This window comes from Anser anser, assembly GCF_964211835.1.
Source record: "Anser anser genome assembly, chromosome: 2".
Classification (NCBI taxonomy): Eukaryota; Metazoa; Chordata; class Aves; order Anseriformes; family Anatidae; genus Anser; species Anser anser.
The window spans coordinates 89,552,209-89,575,235 of NC_139721.1; the positions used below are offsets into that span (position 1 = coordinate 89,552,209).

The 23,027-nt window shown below is 37.1% G+C and overlaps 1 protein-coding gene across 10 annotated transcripts in view; it reads left to right on the forward strand.

The window, feature by feature from the left end:
- CDYL (chromodomain Y like) overlaps positions 1-23,027 on the forward strand; it is a 106,383-nt gene that overhangs the window by 80,736 nt on the left and 2,620 nt on the right. For all 10 annotated transcript variants that reach the window (XM_083826139.1, XM_083826141.1, XM_083826140.1 and 7 more), the window contains 4 exons: positions 14,753-15,009; positions 15,683-15,855; positions 18,136-18,346; positions 22,584-22,727. In XM_083826139.1, coding sequence (XP_083682265.1) covers positions 14,753-15,009; positions 15,683-15,855; positions 18,136-18,346; positions 22,584-22,727 — 785 coding nt within the window. The remainder of the gene's footprint in view (positions 1-14,752; positions 15,010-15,682; positions 15,856-18,135; positions 18,347-22,583; positions 22,728-23,027) is intronic.

Consider the following 23,027-nt stretch of genomic DNA (forward strand, 5'->3'; position numbering starts at 1 on the left):
ACATGTCAGGGTGCATAGAAGGAATGTCTTTTGACATGAAGACTGCAATTTACTGCAGCTGTTAGTTTAGGGGAAAAAAAATCCAGTTTTCCCAGCATCCTTAGAGGTTCTGTCAGTTCCACTGTTTTCTGCATCCTCTAAAGTCAGCAACTAAACAATCCCAAACTGGCTTTTTGAGTATGTTAATATAATTCTCAGAGATGTCAGACCGCTCTCTTTACAACCCTTTCCAAAGTAATTATATGATTAAGTAATAGGAATATTTTCCTAATGATAAGCTGCTGAAATGAAACAGTGCAGGACCTTCTACCCTTCATCTAAATTCAGCTATGCTTAGAGGAACATTTGGAGAGTCTGCTTTATGAAGCCACTTTGAGCATTTGTTTCCTTTCCTCTTTCATCCAATTTGCTCTAGAATTTATTATAGGCAAAACTCATGCTGTAGAGGCAGTCCTGGACCTAGTAGGCAGTGAAATCCCTGTTTGTGAAGAGGAAGCGATGAATGGTCGTGCTTCTCTGACTGTCCCGGTTCATGCTTCACTCCACCGCAGATTGTGGCGACCTCAGCAGATGCATGGCTTTACCTCCAATCTCATCATCTAGCTCGTGTCTCAGCAGGACATCTTGTCCACTTCTAATGTTGTTTTCTTCTCCATGACAACTTTTCTCGTTTCCTTGCTCTCTGGCAAAACATTAATAAACTACAAATTGTTGTCATCAATGAGATGTGCTGTATTTCTCTACCAGATATCTGCTGCAATTTTCTCATGATTTTTCTGTTTGGGAATGTTTGAAGTGCTTTCATAACTGGATGTTTTCTACAGTATCAGTAAACTAGTCCACAGATCCATTCTAAATGATAATTCACCTTATGCTTGCAGAAGTCATTCATAGTCTCAGTTTTCATTGTAGACATGTGATTGAAATATTAGCAGTTTACATTCACAACAGGTGTTTTTTTAATGCTCTAAACTGTAGAGCATGAAAGAGTATGTCGCACTACAATGACTACTACTATTCCCTAGTGATTTCAGTTCTGCCATTTTTCTGTGCAGACAGATCAGTGGTTCATTGAAGTTTATTTTCAATAAACTCAATCTCATAATTAAATGGTTTGCATGAGAAAATACATACCCTTTTCTACAGTTGTTTCTGCCAGTCAGTATATACATTTTTTAAACCTGGAGAGAAATGCATTGCTGTGCATTATCCCAATGCACCGTGCAAAAATGTTTGGCTTGTTCCTGTTGTTAAAATAATTTTTGTCAGGGTGTTGTTGTTGTTTTTAGCATATCTTCATTTGTTTATGTCAGTTTATTACTCATTTCTTGGTACTTAGTCATATGTTGATGTTTCTTTACAAATAATGAGTCCACGGTAGGAAAACACTAGTACATTTTCCTGGATGTTCTGCTGTAATTGAACTAAGTTTAATGTTCTTTGTAAGTTTGGCTTGGTATTCCAGTTCTCGGTCTTAAGACTAGGGGATGGGAGAGGAAAGTTAAATGGGGCAAAAATATTGATGAGGGTAAGTTTGTTTTAAACCGAAATTTTGTTTATCTTTGGAAGCTTTCAAGGAATTGTTCAGCAAACGTATTGGGGAGGGGAGAAGGTATTCGGGAGCCCTGATGCGCTGTTTTTGGGTTGGATACAAATACCCACAAAAAATGACTTCTTTCCAGTCTGGTGGGTCCTATACAGGGAAGAGACAGAACTGTGAAGGGAAACAAATCTGAATTTTAATTTTACGTAGACTAGATCAATATTTAGGTACTGGTGAATAATTCTGGATCACGAGGGAAGAGCATTTTCCATGGGGTTATGATGAGACTTGTGGAAGATCCTTGGCTTGTTTTCCTGAGCGTGCCATCTAAACTGCATGTTAGTCTGCTGGCAAGAGCAATCTAGCCCATGGACAGACGTACAGCAGATGTCTTGCTCTTTGGAATAGGGAAGAACTTGGAGAATGCTTTCAGAGTGTTGGCCTGGCTTGAGCCAGAATATGATCGTGTTCCTTCTTGCTCTTAGTCTCCTACCTGTTTCAAAACAAATAAAAAACTTAAAGAAATAAACAAAAAAAAACACCACCTACGTTCTTTTGGAAACTTCAGCAAGTGTATCATTTTGTTTAAGAATTAATGAAAAAGTAAATGGTCCCACTGCAGCATTTTTGTTAATTATAATGAGTTGAGAGAACACCTTCAAGACAAATTCCTTTGAGATCCTGACAGTATTTTAACTGAGCTGTTGGGGGAAATCTCTGCTACTGTAGTATTTGCTGTTATCTAGCTATATTTGAAAATTTATCTACAGTAGTAATTAAAAATATTGATACTATTCATAAATCCTCAATATGGTGATGCGTAGATAACAGAATAGAAACTTATATGCAACATCTTTGTTTCAGAGTTAACAGTGACCTTATGGCAACATATTCTGAAATCAACTGGAGGTGCAAAGTTTCATACAACCCTGAATATCAAACTCCTGATGACAGACACTGTTGCCAGTCTTATCACACAATAGCCCTGAAATCTGAGTTGTTACTAGGTAGAAAAACAGAAATGAGTACTAACTTCCACTTTTTGTCATCAATAGAAACTTCCATGTTTTAGGATCTTACAAAAATAATCTTATATAGGTTTGTGTTTTTAACTTTTCAATGTATTTCCAACTTGATTATCACTAAGGATAATTGCATACAGCTTCAATGTTGAGCAAAATAGTGTTGCTGTGTTGATATTATTCTAAAATCCTGAAATTTACATAAAATTAAGTATACATGTTAGGGAAGCTTCTGATGCATGTTTAGTAATGGTATGAAATTGCAAAATATTGGTAAAATATATGGCAAGTAATGAGTGAACTGTTGGAAGAAGATAAAATTTCTCTACAGTATCCAGTATGGGTCTCCTGAGTATTGCTTTGGATCCCCAGTAGCTTTTAATCAGAAGGGAACTTTTAAAACATGACTTAATGAGAACAGTCTTGTAACAGAAATAAACTGCAGAAGTTTAGGGCTGTTTGGTCTGGGCTGATTGGTGTGTTTTTTTGTTGTTGTTGCTGTTGTGTTTTGTTGTTTTTGTTGTCTTCTTGTTGTTTTTTGTTTGTTTTTAGTTTTAGGATTTTTTAAAACTCTTTCTGAAACTATATCAATACAAATTTTATTACTCAAAGTACCTTCCAAGTTTCCCAGTCTTTAAGCAAGCAAGTCTCAGAGGTATTTCACTTACTATGATAAATTTCCCATCTAGGCTATCACATTTATATGTTTTTCTTTTTATACTGTAAGTCAGCAATCTTGCCATGCTCAAGCTTTTTAGTCTGTCACTTGTTACATGTACAATATAGTCATTATAAATCCTTTCTGTTTTCTTTTGGCATGCTGATTTCTCCACTGATGTTTTAATTAACTTTGTAACTTGCACTACATTTCACTCTTATTTTTGGTCTAATTCTCCTCTCTCTTGTTTTTTATCACTGGAAAAATGATTTGTGTTTAGCATCATTAACTATGAAAACTTTAGAGTTTTACTTTGCATTTCTAATACCGTTCTTTATCTGTTTTAGCATCTCCCTGTATTCTTCCCAGTGTTCTTTACTTCCTATTTTCTTGTAAGTATAGCATATTCTATTTTTCCCCTCAGTTCCTATTGACCTGTTTAACCATGTGGACTTAATTGAAGCTACATCTCACTCCTGAAGAAAATAATTCAATTACTGTATAAGTTTAGTTCAATTTATTTATCCTCTCCTTATGAGTGAGGTGTCTTGGTATTGTCTAAAAAAATATTTAATGCAATATCTTTTTACATAACAAACGTATCTAAAATTGCACAGCATTCATCTTAATAGAAATTAAATTTCAATTCTATTTGACAATACTGTCTTGTTTCTATTCTATTTATTCTGTTTTGTTTAGTGGTCAGAATCTGACTTGAGCAGGTGGGTCCTTGGCAGATTTCAGGAAACAATCAGTGGTATAATTCAGCTACCACTTTGTCTCATCTATGGAATGTTCTAAGTGGTTTCCAATTTCAAATTTTGTTGACAATTGGGGCTAGTTATGTACTGGTCCCAGCATTTTTTGTGTACATGATCTTTGGTTTTCTTAATAGTAATTCTTCTGTCTTTTATGTACTGACTTCCTCTGATGTTTTTGACTTCTTTGTGTATTCTTAATGGGTTGTTTCCAAAGGCAAGATTCACTACTTAAGGCTATATGTAAAGATATGTTCAGAGCCCCATTACCCATGAACCACTTCTGAGTAAATGTAAGTCCAAGCACAGCTTTATGAAATTCCTACCGAACATCTGAAGCTCCATCACTGTACTTTGGAACTGCAACAATTCCCAAGACCAAAATTCAAATGGAGGTTTCCATGACCCCACTATCTCAAGTTGTCACATTGTGGACCCAACTCCTTACAGGCACTCGCAGTGATCATATTCAAAAATGTGCAGATTGACTCTTGAACTGTGATCACACCAGTATGACTCCTGTGAAAAGATGTGGTCCTACCTCCATTTGCAATTGTCAAGTAAACCTTACTTTGCTATTGCTAGCTACACAACCTAGAAAATTCTTTCTGAGGCTGCTGCACACTTCAGTTGAAAGAATCAGATATGATAGGCTTAGTTCTTAGTTTTGTGCAGCAAAGGCATTATGGTCCCCGACTAAGCTTCCCGTTTTCAGTGCAGTTGATAATAGTTGTTAGGTCCTACTCTGAGACAGATCTTAACTGGTTTATCTTTTTTAAACTTGTTCTGAAATTGGTCCTAAACCACATTGGGTTTTGTGTTTGTTTGCTTTTACTCTGCCACATCTAAAACTTCCTAATTTTTTGACTTTTTTTCTTCAAGATTTCAGCCTCCTAATATTAGCCTTCATAATCTCTTAGAGAATGCGGTTTTATATTGGTGCTGCTGAAACAAAACGTTCCACTTAAATACCGTAGTGCTTATTCCATTGCTTCCTTAGCTGTCTGTTCTGGCTAGCAATAGTATCAATATTCTTATTTGTACTTTGTTCTAGATGCATATAACTTCTGGGAACAACAAAACAAAAAACACAAAAGCAAACACACACACACACACACACACACACGAAACAAAAACACAGTAGTTTATAAAAGCAGATTTTTACAAAGGAAAGTAGCTTTTGGGGATTGGGACCATCTGTAACTGTTGTAAGCCTGACTTCTATACAGACTTGCTCTTTAGCCCGAGGGAGGCCACTTAGCAGCTCTGCACCATATTTTTGAAAGCCTAAGCAATTAAAGACAAGCTGATTTCTTTCGTCAGCAATATGAAGAGAACACACCCAAACACTACCCATGCATGTGCGATGCATCGTGCTGTATAAAGGCAACTCAATGCCTTCAGTTCTTCCCAGCTACTGGCTGAGATTGGGTCGCTGCATTTTTCTGTTTGCTGCTTTCAGATGTAGTTATTGCCTTGTGGTTTACTCTGGGCATGTTTTATTATTTATTTTATTTGCTTATTTACTTCCGTATTCTCCATTTCAAGATTTGATGTAAACATGTTCTTATGATGGGCATTTTCCCAAAACATATGGCGATGTTCAAGATCTTTGCTATCTCTGCAAATCCCAGAACCTGGAGAAGTGCATCATTTGTACTGGGGTTGAGCTACAGGGCAAGATGATGTGGGGACCTGTATGTCCTCTTTTCTAGTAGTTGCCTGCCTACTTGAGAGAGGATATCACTGAAGTTTTCTTCATACAAAGCATCTGATCCAAGTCTTCTACTCTCGGTCTGCTACTGTTAAATTTAGGACTTTCTCTTCTCGTTTTCTGTTAGTATGGGAAGTATGAAGAATTCTGGATATTCTCCATGAGTTCTCCACTGCAGACATGTCCTCACACACACTGATCTTAGCTGGTATTGCCAAAAACAAACAGGAGAGATCACATCTAGCTTGAGAGCAGAGGCTGTATTTACTCTTCTTACCATCATAACTTATTTAAGCTGTTTGGGATTTACTCCTCTCCAACAATATAAAAGGACAGATTTGGCAAGATACTGTTCTGAATCACTTTTTCAGTTCAGTGCATTGGACTATTCAGCACCTGTTGCATCCTTTCATCATCCAGTTTGTAGTGTGGGTTTATTTTCCCGGAATACTGGGAAAACTGGGGGAGAGATTGCCTCTATAGTAATTAGTGAATGCCTCTTTAGGTGTGGTGTTCATAGCTATTCTGTGCTTCACCTAAATGCAGGATCTTTCACAGATCTTGGCCCAAATCCTTGATTCTCCAGTAGAGACTACTTTTCTCCGTTGAGTACCTTGGATTCAAAAGTACGAGCCTGCTTGGCATGTGCATTTCTGAACGCATATTTGTTCATCAGAGGACTCGAGCTGTGTTGCATATCACCAAGACCTCTGATCTTTCCGCCCATATTTTCTTTCCTCCATCTCTACCCCCCCCCCCCCCCCCCCCGGTCAATGCCCAGCTCTGTTGCTTTTTGCTCTGCAACCCTTCAAGCAGCAGAAGTGCTCCAGGCACGCTTGCTTAAGCACATGACTCAGGACTAAACAGCCAGCACTGAAACACTTAGGTTTTTTTCCTATGTACTCAAAAGACTCAAGTGAAGACTCCTCCTTTGTGCTTTCCCCTCCCACCCCAGCCAGATATTTCTGTCGAGGTCAGCTATTTCTGATGAGGGGTGCTGCTGCAGAACAGACTGCTACCCAGCAACGCGATGTGCTGCAGACTATCCAGGTTGAGGGTATTGCTGGCCATGTTGCACAGCGGCATGCAGCTGCGTACTGGGAGGTGGCCTTTGTGCATCAAGCTAGTACAGCTTCAGGTAACCTTTTCACTGACACTTCTTAATGAACCTCTTGGTGACCGTCCCACAGGAGGTCAAGACATCTGCTGTTAATGACAGATGGCAGGCAGTGGCCGCAAAGATGTCTGTACTTTCTTGAGATAGATCTGTAAAAAAAGAGACACCTCTTCGCAGCTGGGATGTTTACTCCAGCTATTCTGAGCAGTAAAAATCAGAGTTTCTTGAAGAGCTTAATATGTACACATCAGCCTCCCGAACCTCTGAAAGTCCTCTGTCCCTGTTTGCCTTGTACTTTCCTCCATCTGAATGCCAAACATTTCTGTGGACAGTTGTGAATGGAGTTCTTGCAAAGTCTGGTATTTAAAGCCGCATCTATGTGATAAGAATGAAATGTGAATACTTATTGACATGCTGTTTTCAAAAAAAAAAAAAAGGCAAATGAAAGTATTTTGCCAACATAGTGGTGTTGTACCCACCTATTTAAATCTCTGTAAAAAGTTAGCAAAAATGTTTTAGGAAGTTTTGGTAATTCTTACAAGAATTATGTCACGTGTACAGGGCATGTACAAGTTCATGTCTATACAGGAAAGTGCCTGGGATTTCTTTTACCAGTATCTATTTTAGGCTAGCCTTACATTAGGACACTCTTATTCCACATGAAGAGAGCCTTTTTTTAGATCACTTTGGGAATTGGATTAAATTGCAATGAAGTGCTCTTAATATAGAATGTGTTCACCTCAGGAGTTAGTGTGAAATAGCTGGGTATACTTCACGTTTAAACCTTAGCCTATTTTGTGGTAGCTTTCCTCTCTAGATGAGCCCCAAGAGATGTCCTTACTTAACTCTCAAATTTGAGAGCATTTCAAATGAATGCTCTGGTATCATAACCTGCAGCTCTGAGAATATTGAGGGACAAGATAGGAGAGGGCTCTTCTTATGAAATGTTCCCAGTATTAAGTGACCTCAAAAAGGAGTCTGTAACCTGGGGAAGGTTTTTCTCATTTGTATTTATTTGTAAGGAAAAGAAATACAAATAACTCTTTGCTACTGTGAAATATGGCTGGGATTTCTTGATTGGAATGATATCAGAGGGTTTGGGGCTTTTTTTTTTTTTTTCTCTCCTTTCAAACATCTTAAATAACATCTAAAATGATGGGAATAGTCATATGCACTTTTTTTTCCTGTTTATCAGTATTATTTTGACTAGATTAAATGGAAGAAAAATCACTCCAAAGTGAGTATAAAACAGAAGTGGAAAGGGAGAAGAAAGCAATTCTAATTTGTCTAGATGCCAAGATAAAGGAGAAAAAGAATTTATTCACCCAAGGAGCGTTAGTTTATATATTTCAGGTGAAATAATAAGGATGGAAATGTGTTTGAAAAGCCTTTTTCAGTTGTTAGGAGGGCTTTTTTTTTTCCTTCAATCTAAGACAGCAAGTGGAAAGTTTACTTAATGCCTTATGCATAAAAATACATAGCTCCTTCTCAGAGGTAGCAAAACTTGATCAGACTTTTTAAGAGCTTTGTTACCAAATTACATTAATAACATTTTGCCTGTTGTTTTTTACATGCATAGTCCTAGCAGATGTCAAGGCTAATATTTTGTTGTTCACATCTTTTAAAAGTACGCAGACGTCGTTTTTATCACTTGTATGACTTAAAGTGTCCAGACAAAGAAAACTTGAGGTAGAAGACATGCTGTTTTCTCTCATGATGATTGCCCACTTTCAGCAGTAGAGTGTTACGTTCTTATTAGTTGCATTTTGGGGGTTGGAATTACAAGTTTCTCTTTACCTGTGTGCTTATGCTATGAGGAGGAAAGACATTCAAAACCAAAAATAATTGCATAGTCTATAACCTATTAAAGTGAAATGTGACCACGAATGCTGCCATCTTCCTAACGGTGTCATTGTAAACATATTTGATTGATGCTCTAAGTAACAAAAGAAACAGAGAAAACTATCTACAGAAGGAAAATATGGCTACTGTAGATCATATTGCTCTAAATGTGACGTGGCAGCCAAGACAAAAATTGGTGTAGGGTCGAAAAACTTTTAATCAAATAGGGAAATACTACCTGTGTGTTTGTTTGTATGTGTTTTTCATCTCATGTTAGCTTTGTCCAAAAAAACAGTGTCTTGTAAGAAACGTAGGTTAACAGGTTTCAAAGAGACATTTAAAATCCATGCAAAATACAGGGAAAAGAGTAGGAATTAAGGGCTTTTTAGAAATTGAAGATAGACACTGACAATAAAGCCTCGTAGCCACTGCAGGATTGTTTCTCTCTACTGCTGACTTATAGTTGCCTGTTGCAGATGCTTCACAAAGAACCACCGCAGTAATTCACCAGTTAGGCTGTGCTTAAAACATGCACTCTTCGTGTATGGACAGGTGACAAATTTGCAGAAACAGGAGGTGGCTGAAGAATATATAATGTTTCCCTATGTAACTGCTTCCCTAGAACAGAATCAAGAAGTGGCTAACTTTATTTGAAAAGATAAAGTGACTGCACATCCCCGCTTCTTCCCCCAACACCAAGGGTCTGAGGAGGTTTCAGCCCCCGTGGCAGGGGATGACAGTGATCAGCAGCCCATCATTTGACCAGGTATCGCTGTTTCCCCTCCTGGTCACATCTGAGGCTGCCTGTTCTAATGCTGGGGTTGTGCAGAGTAGTGTTGGTAAAACGGTTGGTTTGTGCGCTGCGCCAATGTAACGCTGTCTCCTGGAAGGATTTATGTGAAGTGAACCTTTCCTTCGTAAGTGACAGATACCTTCTGAACACTTTTTCAGAAACATGGTACGAAACAGTATTTTAGGTGAAAGTCACAACAAATTGAGTTATTCTTTTCTTCTTACAAATATTTGGAGAATGCTGGAACTGTTACTTGATGCCAAAATGTAAATGCTGTAAATATATATACTGGGACAAAAAAAATAAAAAATGGTACACGTATAGAGTAGCTCTTTGGAGCACATACGGTTTTGATAGATACTCAAAACGAGTTCTAAAAAACTATAATCTGTGCCAATACACCGCAAATATTTGCTTTGTAATTGCTGAAGCAGAGGTGGAAAAATTACCGGAAGCTGTTTTATATTAAGTTTGCATTGCAGTATCACTGTCTGGGGTTAGAGTCTCATGTGAAATACTTGATGTACTGCAGGGTTAAAACTGTGAAAACTTAGCAGTGTGTACAGTTACAGTTTGCTAGTACCTATGAATGTGTGATAAGAAACCACTGCTTGTAGGCAAAAAGGGAACACGAGGCAACCTGTGCTGGACAACTGATATGAAGTCTGGTCATTTGTACGTATGGGGAGTACAAAACGGTATAGAAAGGATGTTATCTGTTGGCATAAAATGCAACTTCCAGCACTGTTTTTTGTGTATTTTTGTTTTTAAAATCAGTTTTGCAGATCTTATTTTTCTCTCTCCCATGCTTGAGTTGAAATCAGTTAAAATTACAGTATTATTTTTGCAGTTAACAATTCAAGAAATTATTGTTGCTGGTGTTAGTCCATTTGCTTATTCAATGGATGCTTCTTATTAACCATTTTGTTACTTAGATTAGGAGAGGAAGTGGTTGGCGCATTACTGTACAGGAAAGGTGTGAGGGTCCCTGAAGCTCACTAAGATGACTGTAGACACATCTCAAAATACTGAGTGATTGCATGATTAAAATGGGAGATTACTTGCACTGCAGATTCATCCCAAGTAATGAGGAGGGGGCAAAACAGAATTCCGTACAAAAACTCTGCCTGTAGCAAAACATAAAACTGTACCTGGATAATGGCTGGTTCTTGACTATGTGGCACTGCTCAGGAAAAGGTCCTTGGATTTGTTTTGGGTGGTTTTCTACAAACATTTGCTCAGTGCTAGCTTAAAATAAAATAAAGTAGAAATTATCTTAGAAAAGGATAGAAGACAAAAGAGGAGGCTTGAATATGGTGCATTATACAATCCCCATCTTGAACATTGTGTGCCAATTTGTTCCAAGATTTGGCTGAAGAGAAAAAGATATAGAGAGGAAAGGGCTTTGGAATGGCTTCTAGAAGAAGAGAGGGTAAGTGGATAGAGATTGATCGGTTTGGAGGAGGTATGTGCTGACAGGATGAAGGAAGTAAAAAAAAGTACCTTGCAGAACTTACTGCCAAAACTTCTTTTGGAAGACAAAACTGGAGAGGCCTTAAAAGTAAATTGGACAGTTTCATGGGAGGTGAGACTTTGAATAGATGGCTTTGGGTGCACCCTATGATTACAGACATAGAAATTATAGGAATCTGTAAATTTCCAGTGGCTGGAGTTGAGGAAAATAGTTAGCATTGTTCACACCTCCCATCTTCCTATGCTCATTCCTCAGGCATCTGAAACAGCACTGTGTCAGGCTATGTGAACTAAACCGAACTTCTCAAGAATTTGTGAGACAGTAACAGTAATGCATTTTGATTGTTACCCCCTTCATATTTTGGGGAGATGGCTGTTTTGTGTTATTGTTGTCTTCTGCCAGTGGGATGGGGATGATACCTTAGCTGTTTTTCCCCTTTTTCAGCTCCTGTATTTTGTGTATTTCTTCCTTTTGACGAAGATCAGTTCTTCTTATCTGTTATCCATAGCCTCACCCGCCCCCCCTTTTTTCTAAGAGTGCTGCATGAAAATGGTGACTGTTATCAGGTTTTGATCAACAGCCACAAAACCCAAGTACTGCTAATTTCATTTTGCATCTGTATGCTGAAGCTTTAAGCACCAGTAGTATGTCTTCACCTTTAAGATGATCACATTATGTTGATTATTTTTGTAAATATGAGCTGTTTATTTTTTAAGCAAACATTGTTCTGCATTAGTTGATGATATCCAGGATAAATTGCTTTCTTTCAAGCTTTTTTTTTTTTAAAGGGGAGGGCCATGGTTCTTTGTCTTTGATTTGCTATCTTCTATGAAAGCATTAAAATGCAGAACATCTTTTTGGTTTGTTATGAAATACACATTTTAAAATTGTAAAATATAGTTCTAATTAACTTGAAAATAAGTAACCCCAATGCAAAATTATCACCTGTGGAAATATATGGAAATACACTTACTTCTCTGTGGTACGTTTTTTATTTTCATCCACATTTGCTGCAACGCATGCCCAAGACTGCCCAGTGATGTAATCCTTCCCTGTTTATATTTATCATGAAGCTCTGCTTTACATCTCTGGGTTGTTTCTTCACTTTCAAGGACTGGATGCCAAAGAAACAGCCCCCTACACTTCAAGGTGTAGAACATCGCAAACATACAGTGCTAGTAATAAATACTGATGAATTTGTTTTAACTCTGTGGATGCCATTCTCTAACTCGTAAGAGTTGGCTAAATCTCCCTGTGCAGAAGTGCCATTTCTAAAGCAGACGGGCCTTTGGTTTCAGTCTAATTGTCCTAAAAGTGTGTTTACAAGATGAGATGGAAGAGACTTCTTCCACTGCCTTGCAGCTGCCCCTTGTTTGTGTTTGGAAACTAACTATTGACAAGTGCGGACAAAATTTATATAAGAAAGCTAAAACATCTCTTGCCAATTCAATAAGCATGAAAAGTGTGGTGTTTACATTTTGGTCCATCTTGCCAAAAGTTTTGCCTCTCAGGAAGTATATAACCATTGCCTGTTAAATCTCAAAAGTAATTTTCTGCTATTCGAGTCTGTCTTTATCTGGATGAGTCGTGCGCAAAGATCTGCTCAAAGTTCTTATGCAAGTTTACTAACTTGGGTTTTTTTTGATGGTGGTGGTTTGCCTTTTTTTTTTTTTGGCTTAGTCTAGTCTATTGTGCTCTCTGGGTTCTCCACTTTTTTTCATGATGGCTAGGACAGACGCAAGAAGATCTTATATCAAAGTTTAGAAATTAGATGATATTTCAGTTGTATTAATATACTGTTCATATGGAAAAACAAACCGTTGTGGATAGTGATGCAATTTCATCTCAGTTTCCTAAAGAAACGTGGGGCAGCAGTGTTGTTGCTGCAAATTCCCTTTGAAGGGAATCCTTTTAAAGGGGTGTAATCCATGCAGTATAGTTTATAAGGGTAAGGTATCTAAAGCATCCCTCATCAATTTCACATTTGGTCTGCATTAATTTTTTATTTATTCTGCTGAAATGAAAAAGGCAATTTGATAAGATGTGAAAATTTAGGAATAAACACGAATCTTCTGTGACAATATAAACTATTTTTTTTTTCCATTTCATTTTGTTCACATCTATTCTCCCTAAGGATGATTGCAAGCTGAATTCAGCTTCTTACTCCTTTCACTTTAAACAATTGAAAAATCTTGAAGTGTCTATCCTTACAAAAAGTGTTGTGGTAAGAGAATTAAATTACTCATATGACAAAAAAGACTTCAAAAAGTAAAATAAAACCTTATTTCATAGCTCCTTTGGCAGGCAACTTGCCTAATTAATTAGAACAGAGTTATAATCAGATGTATTTATTTAGAAACATTTAGAATTAAAACTTATATTTGAAGGCGTTTTCTGTAATACAGATAGAAAAATGTACAATGTTCTAAAGTTTAATTCCATTAGTCTTAAGATTATATATCTCATTTCATATGGGTAAAATTAAGCAACTTTTGAATATAGTCGAAATGTGGAGACTCGCATTATTTAGGTGAGTCTTTTAACACCTTCAGTGGACCAACAAGTGTTTCAAGTATCGTATAGAAACATAAAAAAAAAAAAAAGGTAATTATAGTATAACATATTAGAATGTTCCAAATCTAGCTTCTTCAGAAAGTTAATGAAGAATGAAGCAAGATCCACCAGTGACATGTAAATAGGTGGTTAATTAAATGTGTTTTAACTCTGCTTCTTAAAAGGCATCCTATGCATGATGTCCTGGAATATCTGTGAGATAAGGACTGAAGTTATCCAGAAGATTTTAACATAGACTTAGGCTTCTGTTTTCAGCAAAAGACTTTCAAACCTCTTGTATCTTGGCCTGTGATGCATTTTTCCAACATTTTTAATCCCACTCCTCATGCACACCTGATTACTTTGATCTAACAAACTTTATGGGTAGTTTACATGAAAATTTTAACATACAGATGGATAATAGATCCAAGATGTTCTCTTACTTTCTCTTATGAATGCTAATTATTTGATATTATGTCTCTAATGTGGATTATAGAAAAACCTGTCCCTTCTGTGTTATGAAGAATGGCCTGTTTACTTGCATTCCTTCAAATTCTGTCTATTTAAGTTACTGGGAAAAGGACCAGAAAGACATAATGCTCTATTCTCTATTTGCCAGTTTTAATAGCAAAATTGTTTAGACTTGAGAAATATCTCATTGTCTATGAATCCATTAAAATATCCATCACTGCATGTGTTTTGATTCCTTCCCAAAGAAATATAGTCTTTATTTTTTTCTTCCTTTAAAGACTACCATGCTTTATATGATCTTGTCAATCAAGATCTCTATCTGACTTGCTGTAGGTGTCATTTTCTTCCGTTTATTATTTTTTGTGTTTTTTGAAACAAAAGACATCTGCTTTCTTTTTGTGATCTTGATGCTGTCAGACCACTTAATGTTGGAAAATGAAAAAGTAGAGCATTAGTATATTGTGTGATTTTTATTTTTAAACAAGTAGAAACCTACTGAAGCATGTTGGTATTAGGAACATTTAGTAAACCTTTCCCTCCTTTCTAAAAAGAAATTTATTTCTTGGTCTGCTTTGCTTCTTTTCTCCTAAACATAAAATTCATTTGCCTGGATCCCTTTACCACTTTAATTTTGTTCTGTGCACACTGTATATTTCTGTAACCTTGCATTGACTTCCAGGGGAGTTTCATATTTATGTGTGTTCTTAATAATATGACTAGCATGTTTTCATGCTAATAAGGATCTTGAAACTGGTGAACTAATTAAAATGTTATTAATGGAAGGTTACTGTTTAAACTATTTTACAGGTACATCCACCTTTATGGAAGCATTAGCAGCCAATGGTACAACCAACATACAGACTTCTGTAACAGGAGTGACAGCCAGCAAACGGAGGTTTATTGATGACAGGAGAGATCAACCTTTTGATAAAAGGCTACGTTTCAGTGTGCGACAAACGGAGAGCGCATACCGGTACAGAGACATTGTTGTTAGGAAACAAGATGGATTCACACACATTTTGCTATCAACGAAATCATCGGAAAATAATTCACTAAATCCAGAGGTCAGAACAATTCTGATTTTGGGGGGTAAGGGTATGGGAAGAATTATAAATCTCTTATTTGCGTTATTTGCACCACTTATTCAGGTATAAGCATATGCAAAATGGCACTTAGATCTTTGTTTGTAAGATATTATACATCCAACTGAATTCTAGTATAATTCTGATGAATTTATTTAGCTACATTATCGGAATATTTTGATGGATTGTCTTTTATAATAAGTATGGCAATTTGTCAAGTGCAACTTGAAACAAACTTTAGCCTGAATTAAGTTTCTTTTTTTCTGAACTGGTTGCATATGCCATCTGCTGTCCAAATTACAGAAATGCTGAATGAATTCTGTAGTTACGGATAACATCTATTAGATCTTTTCTTAATGTTTTCATTATCTTACCGTAATTACATTTTAAAATGTAAAGCTTCTAATACTCATGGTTTTTTTGGTTGTTTTGGGGTGGTTTTTTCGGTCACTTGCTTTTTGTTTTGTTTTTGTTTTTACTTTCTAATATTTGAATAATGAAAAGAAATTAACTTTTCTAATATCATGGTTGAATGGATCCTGAGGAAAAATTAAGGATGTTGAAGACTGGGATCCCTCATTGTGGAGGGGAAAGAACAGTACGCTACTTTTTAATGATATAATAAAAGGATTCTAATGAATTTTTGATTTTTCAGGTAATGAAGGAAGTCCAAAGTGCACTGAACACAGCAGCTGCAGATGACAGTAAACTTGTGCTGTTTAGTGCAGTTGGTAGCATTTTCTGCTGTGGTCTTGATTTTATTTATTTTATACGACGCTTAACAGATGATAGAAAAAAGGAAAGCACTAAGATGGCAGAAGCTATTAGGTATGTAAAGCTATCTTCAATCATCTGAATGGGTATTTTTCATTGTGTAGTCTGGCTTGCTTTATCTCTTCTATTTCAGAAGTCTCTAATTCAACAAGACCTCAGATGTTCACCTGCTATGTGATAAGTGTGCAGCACTTCTTTATACTCCCTGGCCATTTCTATTTGGGTTGTCATTTCATGCATCACTATTTATACTATTAAAATTTTACTATGAGAACTGGTATTATGATAATATTTCTCCAGTTGAAACCAATTTTAAAAGACTTAAACAGCCATGGAGTTTCTGGAAAACTAATTTAACACACAAGACACAAGATGTGCACTGAATGAGTAACGATACAGTGCCTACAGAACAGTGGAATGATGGATATTTCACAGAATTAGACTAATAGTAGTGAACGTCATCCCAGTGCTAGGTTCCAAACCTAATGTTTAAATAAAATGAGCTGAGCTACTACAAACTAGAAGAATGTTTAGGGAAGAAATGTATGGATATTACATCCATAAGTACAAGGAAGTAGATTATAATCTGAACACTCTGCTTTTGAAGGCTTGAGATCTTGGAATAGCTCTTGCATGTTTCTAGAATACTAATACTCCTTCAGAGACCTACGTTCAGTAGTTACCAATATGTCTCTGAACTCTAAAATTATGAATAAATCACAGTATTTTTTAAATAAGAACCCTACATTCAGCATCTAAAACTAAAATGAAAAATCATCTGTCATTCAGAACACAGGATTGCTTCACAGGTGCTGACTCAACTGTATGATGTACAATGTATTCTAAGCAGGCCTCAGAATTTAAGAGTCACGTGCTTGAACTAAATATGTACAACTTCATCATTATATGTGATAGTTATTAACTAAGAAATGTCAGCATCTTTCTTTTAAGGTGTTGAAATTCTCCCATCCACGTTTTGTATCTGTATTTTTACTAAGAATATCTCAAAGATATTTAGTGTTTCAGAGCAGAGAAACACCTAAGTATCCATACTTTAACAGTACTGGAATGAACTGTCTTTTTGTGTCAGTGAGGATGAGAACACACATTTGTAACTTAATAGCATAGCACATCATCCAAGAGGGGGCTGTGAGGCACAGGAATATACCTCAAATGCTTCTGTATCAAGGAAGGAAACTCTACAACCTCACTGGTAATCTGTGCCTGTGCTCAGTCACACTGCCAGTAGAGAAGTGCTCCCTGATGTTTGGATGGCACCTCCTGTGTTTCAGTTCATGCCCACGGCCTCTTGTCCTGGCACTGGGCACCACTGAGAAGAGTCTGGCTCTGTCCTCTTTGCACCCTCACTTCAGGTGTTTGTACGTATTGGTAAAATCCACCCCACTGCAAGCTTTCTCTTCTCCAGGCTCAACAGTCCCAGCTCTCAGCCTTTCCTCATAGGAGATTTGCTGCAGTCCCTTAATCAGGTTTGTAGCCCTCCACTGGACCCTGTTGTGTATACCCACATCTCTCTTTTACTGGGGAGCACAGAACTGGACACAAGATCCAGTGCTTAGTAGGGGGGATGGATCACCTCCCTTGACCTGCTGGTGACGCTCCTCCTAATGCAGCACACGATACCATTAGCCTCCTTTGCCACAAGGCAAGTGCTCAACGTGATGTCCACCAGGACCACCAGGTCCTTTCCTGCCAGGCTGCGTTTCTTCTGGTTGCCCCCCCAGTATACACCTGTGCCTGGGGCTGTTCCCCCTCAGGTGCAGGACTTGGCACTTCCATTTGAGAGGCTCCTGTCAGCCCATTTCTCCAGCCTGCAGAGGTTCCTCTGGATGGCAGCATAACATTCAAGCATATCAGCCGCTCCTCCCAGTTTTTGTCATCAACAAAATTGCTGAGGTTATACTAAACCCACTGTCCAGATCATGAATGAAGATGCTGAACAGGTTGGACTCAGTACACGCTCCCAGGATACACCACTGGTAACTGGCCTCCAAGTAGATTTTGTTCCACTGATCACCACTTGCTGGGCCCAGTCATTCAGCCAGTTTTCAAGTCCACCTCACCGTCTGCTCATTGAGTCCATACTCCGTCAGCTTCCTTACGAGGGTTTTATGGAGGCAGTGATGGAAGCCTTTCTGAGGTCTAGGTAGACAATATGTGCTGCTCTCCCCAGGTCATGTCAGAGCAGGCTATTATCAGGTTGGTTTTGAAAGTGACATTACTGCAGAGATGAATTATTACTGAGTTCTCAAGGACTGGTATATTTTGCTTTTAATATGAGTGCATGTGTTTTTTTTTTTTTTTTTTTCTCTTCAGGAATTTTGTGAATACTTTTATTCAGTTTAAGAAGCCTATTATTGTAGCAGTAAATGGCCCAGCCATTGGACTTGGAGCATCTATATTGCCTCTGTGTGACGTCGTTTGGGCTAATGAGAAGGCTTGGTTTCAGACACCGTACACTACTTTTGGACAAAGTCCAGATGGATGTTCATCCCTTACATTCCCCCGGATAATGGGCCTGGCTTCTGTAAGTAGCTTGCAGGGTGGGGGATGACAGCCTCACAATGCCATTGTGAAAATTTATCCGAAGTGATTTCAAGACCTTTTAACCTTTGCTGTGCTGTCTTTTATTTTTCTTTCTCTCTTGAAAACCTTTCATGAGAAACCAGTACTTACTCAGCTCCATGCTGTTACAACTTAGTTTACAAGTGAGTGCACAAACCAGAAGGCGTGGGACCTAATCCCACGTCCTGGGCCCCCTTTAGCCCTGACAGTGGCAGAAGGGGAAGATGCTTGCCCGGATACCTGTTCCCTGCTGGTGCCTTGTGAGTCACCAGTGTCCTGCGCTCAGCACAGCATCAAGGAGCGCAGCAGAGAGCGGGCTGGCCTGCACTTACATAGCAGGCCCTGTACCACCAGCTATTAGCAGTCTCGTGCTAGTTTGCAAAATAGGCAGTTCAGCTTTCGTGCACCCATTATGCTCAAGAAGTTGTGTTGAACTTCCCTTCTTTGTAGACCTCTGCTGATACTTAATATGAGCGTGTTATGCAGGTAAAACTCAGTCAAAATCACCCTCGTGATTTGTTTTAGTTTTGTACTCTGTATTTACAGTAATTTTGGGTTGAAGTAACTGATTGTACTTTGCATTGTTGCTGAAGCTATAAGCCACGTGTTATTTAAGTTCCTCTTTTTTCTCACTTTCCAATTAGATGAATGAATCAAATGTAACAAAAAAGCTATTTAAAAATCTCTTACCTACGTTATTTTCATGTTATTTACTATTTTTATGCTGCATTCCTTGAAAGCTGAGACCTACATCCCATTCTAATTGAAACTGAATAGTAACAGTATGAAACGAGTGCTTGCAGCTATATGTTTGTTCCTAAATTATAGTTTATAATAAAAATCCAGTTTTTCCCTATAGGCATTTATTAATTTAAAAATACAGATTTTGATATATTAAAAGCATCAGTTTGAACAGATCTTATAACTAATTGTGTGATGTCTAGATTTAGTAATTAGAAGAGAACAGAAAAGGTAACTGAAACAGATTAATAGTTGTAAGAGTATCTTTAATATCTTAGCGTGCTACAAACTACTGATTGTTCCTTTCCCTTTTTATTTGGCCATCCATCCATCCATTCATTCATCCATTCATCCATCCGTTCCATCCATCCCCGTCCTTTAGAGACTTGTGGTTGTTACTTTTTCTTTCTTCAGAATCTGTACGAAAACACAAGAAGCTCTTCCCTAGTATACTCTTTCATGTGCCTTTGTGAGTGCTCTCATTCTTAAATTCGAAGACTTATATGTAAAGTTTCCAGTGCTACCTATAAATGTATTAGAGAAAGTCCCACACTTTAAGTCAGTTTCAGTGCGTTCTTTTTATAAGCAGCAACTCTGTAGAAATGTTCAGTGGCAAGCTTGTTGGAAATATTTTTCCTGACTGAGTCAATCTTGGTTGTTGAGCAGTCTGTCATAGAGGTTTTTTTTTCACAGAACATGTTTGACATAAAGTTCATTACCGCAGGAAATTTAAAGCCCAGACCTCAGGATTCAAAACTGACTCTATATTGGGAATACCAGGAATCTCAGAAGGATTCTTAAACTTTGCTTTTGAGTTCTGAAAGCATTCTATAATAGAGATTGTGCAGGCTGTTTTGGGACCTATGTTATTGTGTACCTGCTGTGGAGCTCTTGCTGTGTTTTTTTGGTCCTGGCCATAAAGCACAGGAGCTGTGTGATCAAGTTTCACAGGCTGGGTTTTTGTGTCAGTCTTTAGCACGCGTGGCAGTATGACTTAAGCTTTTCTGCCAGTCATAAGGGATTCACGTTTCCTAGTGTCTATAGTTTACATCAAAGCCAGGATCTTGAGCACTATAGAGACCAGCTGCCTCTCAACTGTACCAGGAGCATGGGAGAGCTGAGGTGCTCCGTGGCAGCTAGAGCCTGTGGGCTTGCATGGGAGGCTGCACGTGAGCCTCAAGGCACTTGCTGTAAAAGAGGGAAACTGAGACCAGCAGATGTCCCAGTGAAGCATGAGGATTTCACAGTGGAAGGAGAAAGACAAACTAAATAGAAAATAAGAGTTGGTAATGAGAATGCGGTATTAATTATTTTTATCATCTTCATTTCTATTGCTGTATTATATTTCTTGGAAAGCAAGCAACAACTGTGTTAAATTTCACCACAGATAGAGGGCATGATTAGATGACTAAAACTTGTTTAGTAGTGGGTCTCCAGCATACACTGTATGTAGATCAAAAGCAAGAGCCGGAGCGAAACATTCCCCTTCAAAATCTGTCAACTGAAAATGCTAATGAGAGTGCTCATTTCATGTAAGGTTTTCTGCTAACGCTGCATTACAGCTTGCAGAAATCAGATAACTGCACCACTAGTATTTGTTGTTTTCACATTCAGGAGAAATGAGTCTTAGAAATAATAATAATAAAAAAAATGTTTTCTAGCATTCATTTTTTAACCTCATTACCAAAGATGCTTGTGAAGAAAATGTAACTGACCAGCTGACTTAAAATTTCTGAGTTTCCTTACTCCCAGTAGATTGACTTCATGTTTTGATCATCAATACCAAGTATCTTTTGAAATTATTTTGGATTTTTTTTCTCAATTTCCCTAGGAAAAACTATTCTTATTTTTTCAGTCAAACTTGTGTATATCACTGATCTTTGGCTAGTGTTTCAAGTCAGTATCATTCATAAATAATTTGGAAAAGTAGAAGGCGTAGTTGTGATACTTGTGTTTGCTGGAACCTTTCAGAGAAAGTATAACTACAGGGATATATAACTTACTTATGCCTTTGGTTTGACTTTTAAATAATAATAATAAATGTGAATCATAATTTTCCATATTAAGTTATGAGAGATCTAATAAATGTTATGTGAAAGAAAAAAAAATCGTAAGAATTATCTCTTTATACAAGCCTCTAATGGACTAGGAGTCAGTAACCAAACTGCTGCCAGAATGCAGGTTTTGTATTTCATTACAAAGGGGCAAGTAATAGACAGCTGAGTGCTTAGATTTCTCTAACAGCCTCATTTCCCATATTCCAAGTGTCCAGTGATGGCTTTGTCATATTTTCAATGTAAATCAGTCATTTAAAAAACAGTAAAACTGATTTTTTCAAGGTTGACAATTGCTCTGAGTTTTTAATCTTCACTGGCTCTTTCTGTGCAAATGTCAAGGCAAATAAAAAGTTTAGGTGTTTATGAAATGTCACAAAAGGTAGAATTAAAGCATAAGCATAAATGGTTGCAGGGTGATATTTTAACAGGGAAGCTGTTAAATAGTGAAGAGTGTGATTGCAAATCAAAAAAATTTACAGAACTAGAGATAACTGCATACAATGTATTACTCTATTCCATACCTTTATACATGCCTTTAAACTGTGTGTAAGGTCTTTTAAAAAAGTGGGTTTTCTTTTTTGTGTGTTTTTTTTTTTTGTTGGTTGTTTTTGGTTTTTAATAAGGCTGCTATTTAGAAATAATTTCAGTTCACTATTGAACTTCTAAATAAATGGGAATATTTTCTATGAATTTGAACAGAAATTGGATTATATCCTGTTCCCTTCAGTGGGTTTTGTACATTGAACTCTAAGATGAGCCAGCTATTTCAAATGCTGCATCATAAATGAAATACTATAGCGCTGGAGACATTTGAGATGGGCTCAAAATAAACCATATAATTAGACTTCAAAAATATTCATTATTTGAAAAAAAAAAAAAAAGCTGCAAAATATTTAACTTTGTGTTCCTTCCAAGACTGTCAGTTCCCAGGTCTACTACCAAAACTGGCTTATCTTTATAATTTATAGATAATGTAGATTTTTTAGGAAAGATTTAGTTGCTGCAACTAATGCTATTATAAAAGGCAAGCAACTTCAGTATCACTTTACAGGCCTGTCAGGCAGTGTAACATATTCCTACATATACAGTTAATCAACTCTGAAATACTCCAAGAAAGCTGGAGCTTATGAACATTCATGACTAGGAAATGACAAAAGATATTTATGCTTTTCATGCCTAGTCATAGGCATCTGTATTTTTATAACTATTGAAGTAGTATAATCAACAGCACTGACCAGATCATCTGTAGGCAAGTCTTTGTCTTTAATAAAGTTGGAAGAGCTGTAATCAAAGTACTTCAAAAATAGTGCAGGCATTTTCCTTATTTGTTTTGAGCATTTTTCTTTTAAAGAGTTTTGTCTCATTACATTTCATACCAGAAGTAACTTTTTATCCCTTCAGGCCAATGAAATGTTGTTCAGTGGGAGGAAGTTGACTGCGCAGGAAGCTTGTGCCAAAGGACTCGTCTCTCAAGTGTTTTGGCCAGCAACATTCACACAAGAAGTAATGGTTCGAATTAAGGAACTTGTCACATGTAATTCAGTTGTAAGTGCCTTTATTTTCTAACAATAAGGCTTTTTATAATTAGATAAATTAAAATTTACCTATTATTAGACTTACATCATCATGTCCTCCTTAAAAAAAAAAAGTTTTCATGACATGAGGACCACATTTTAGAAGTAGTAATGCCTTTTAACATTTGATTTTAACATTTGAACATATCTTGTTTTGTGTGTTGTTTTTCTTTTTTAAAAAGTATCTGACTTCTCTTTATCATATGCCCTAATATATTGTGGTTAAGAACATAAAATAACATTGGACTCTTTAAAAATATACTTTTAAAAA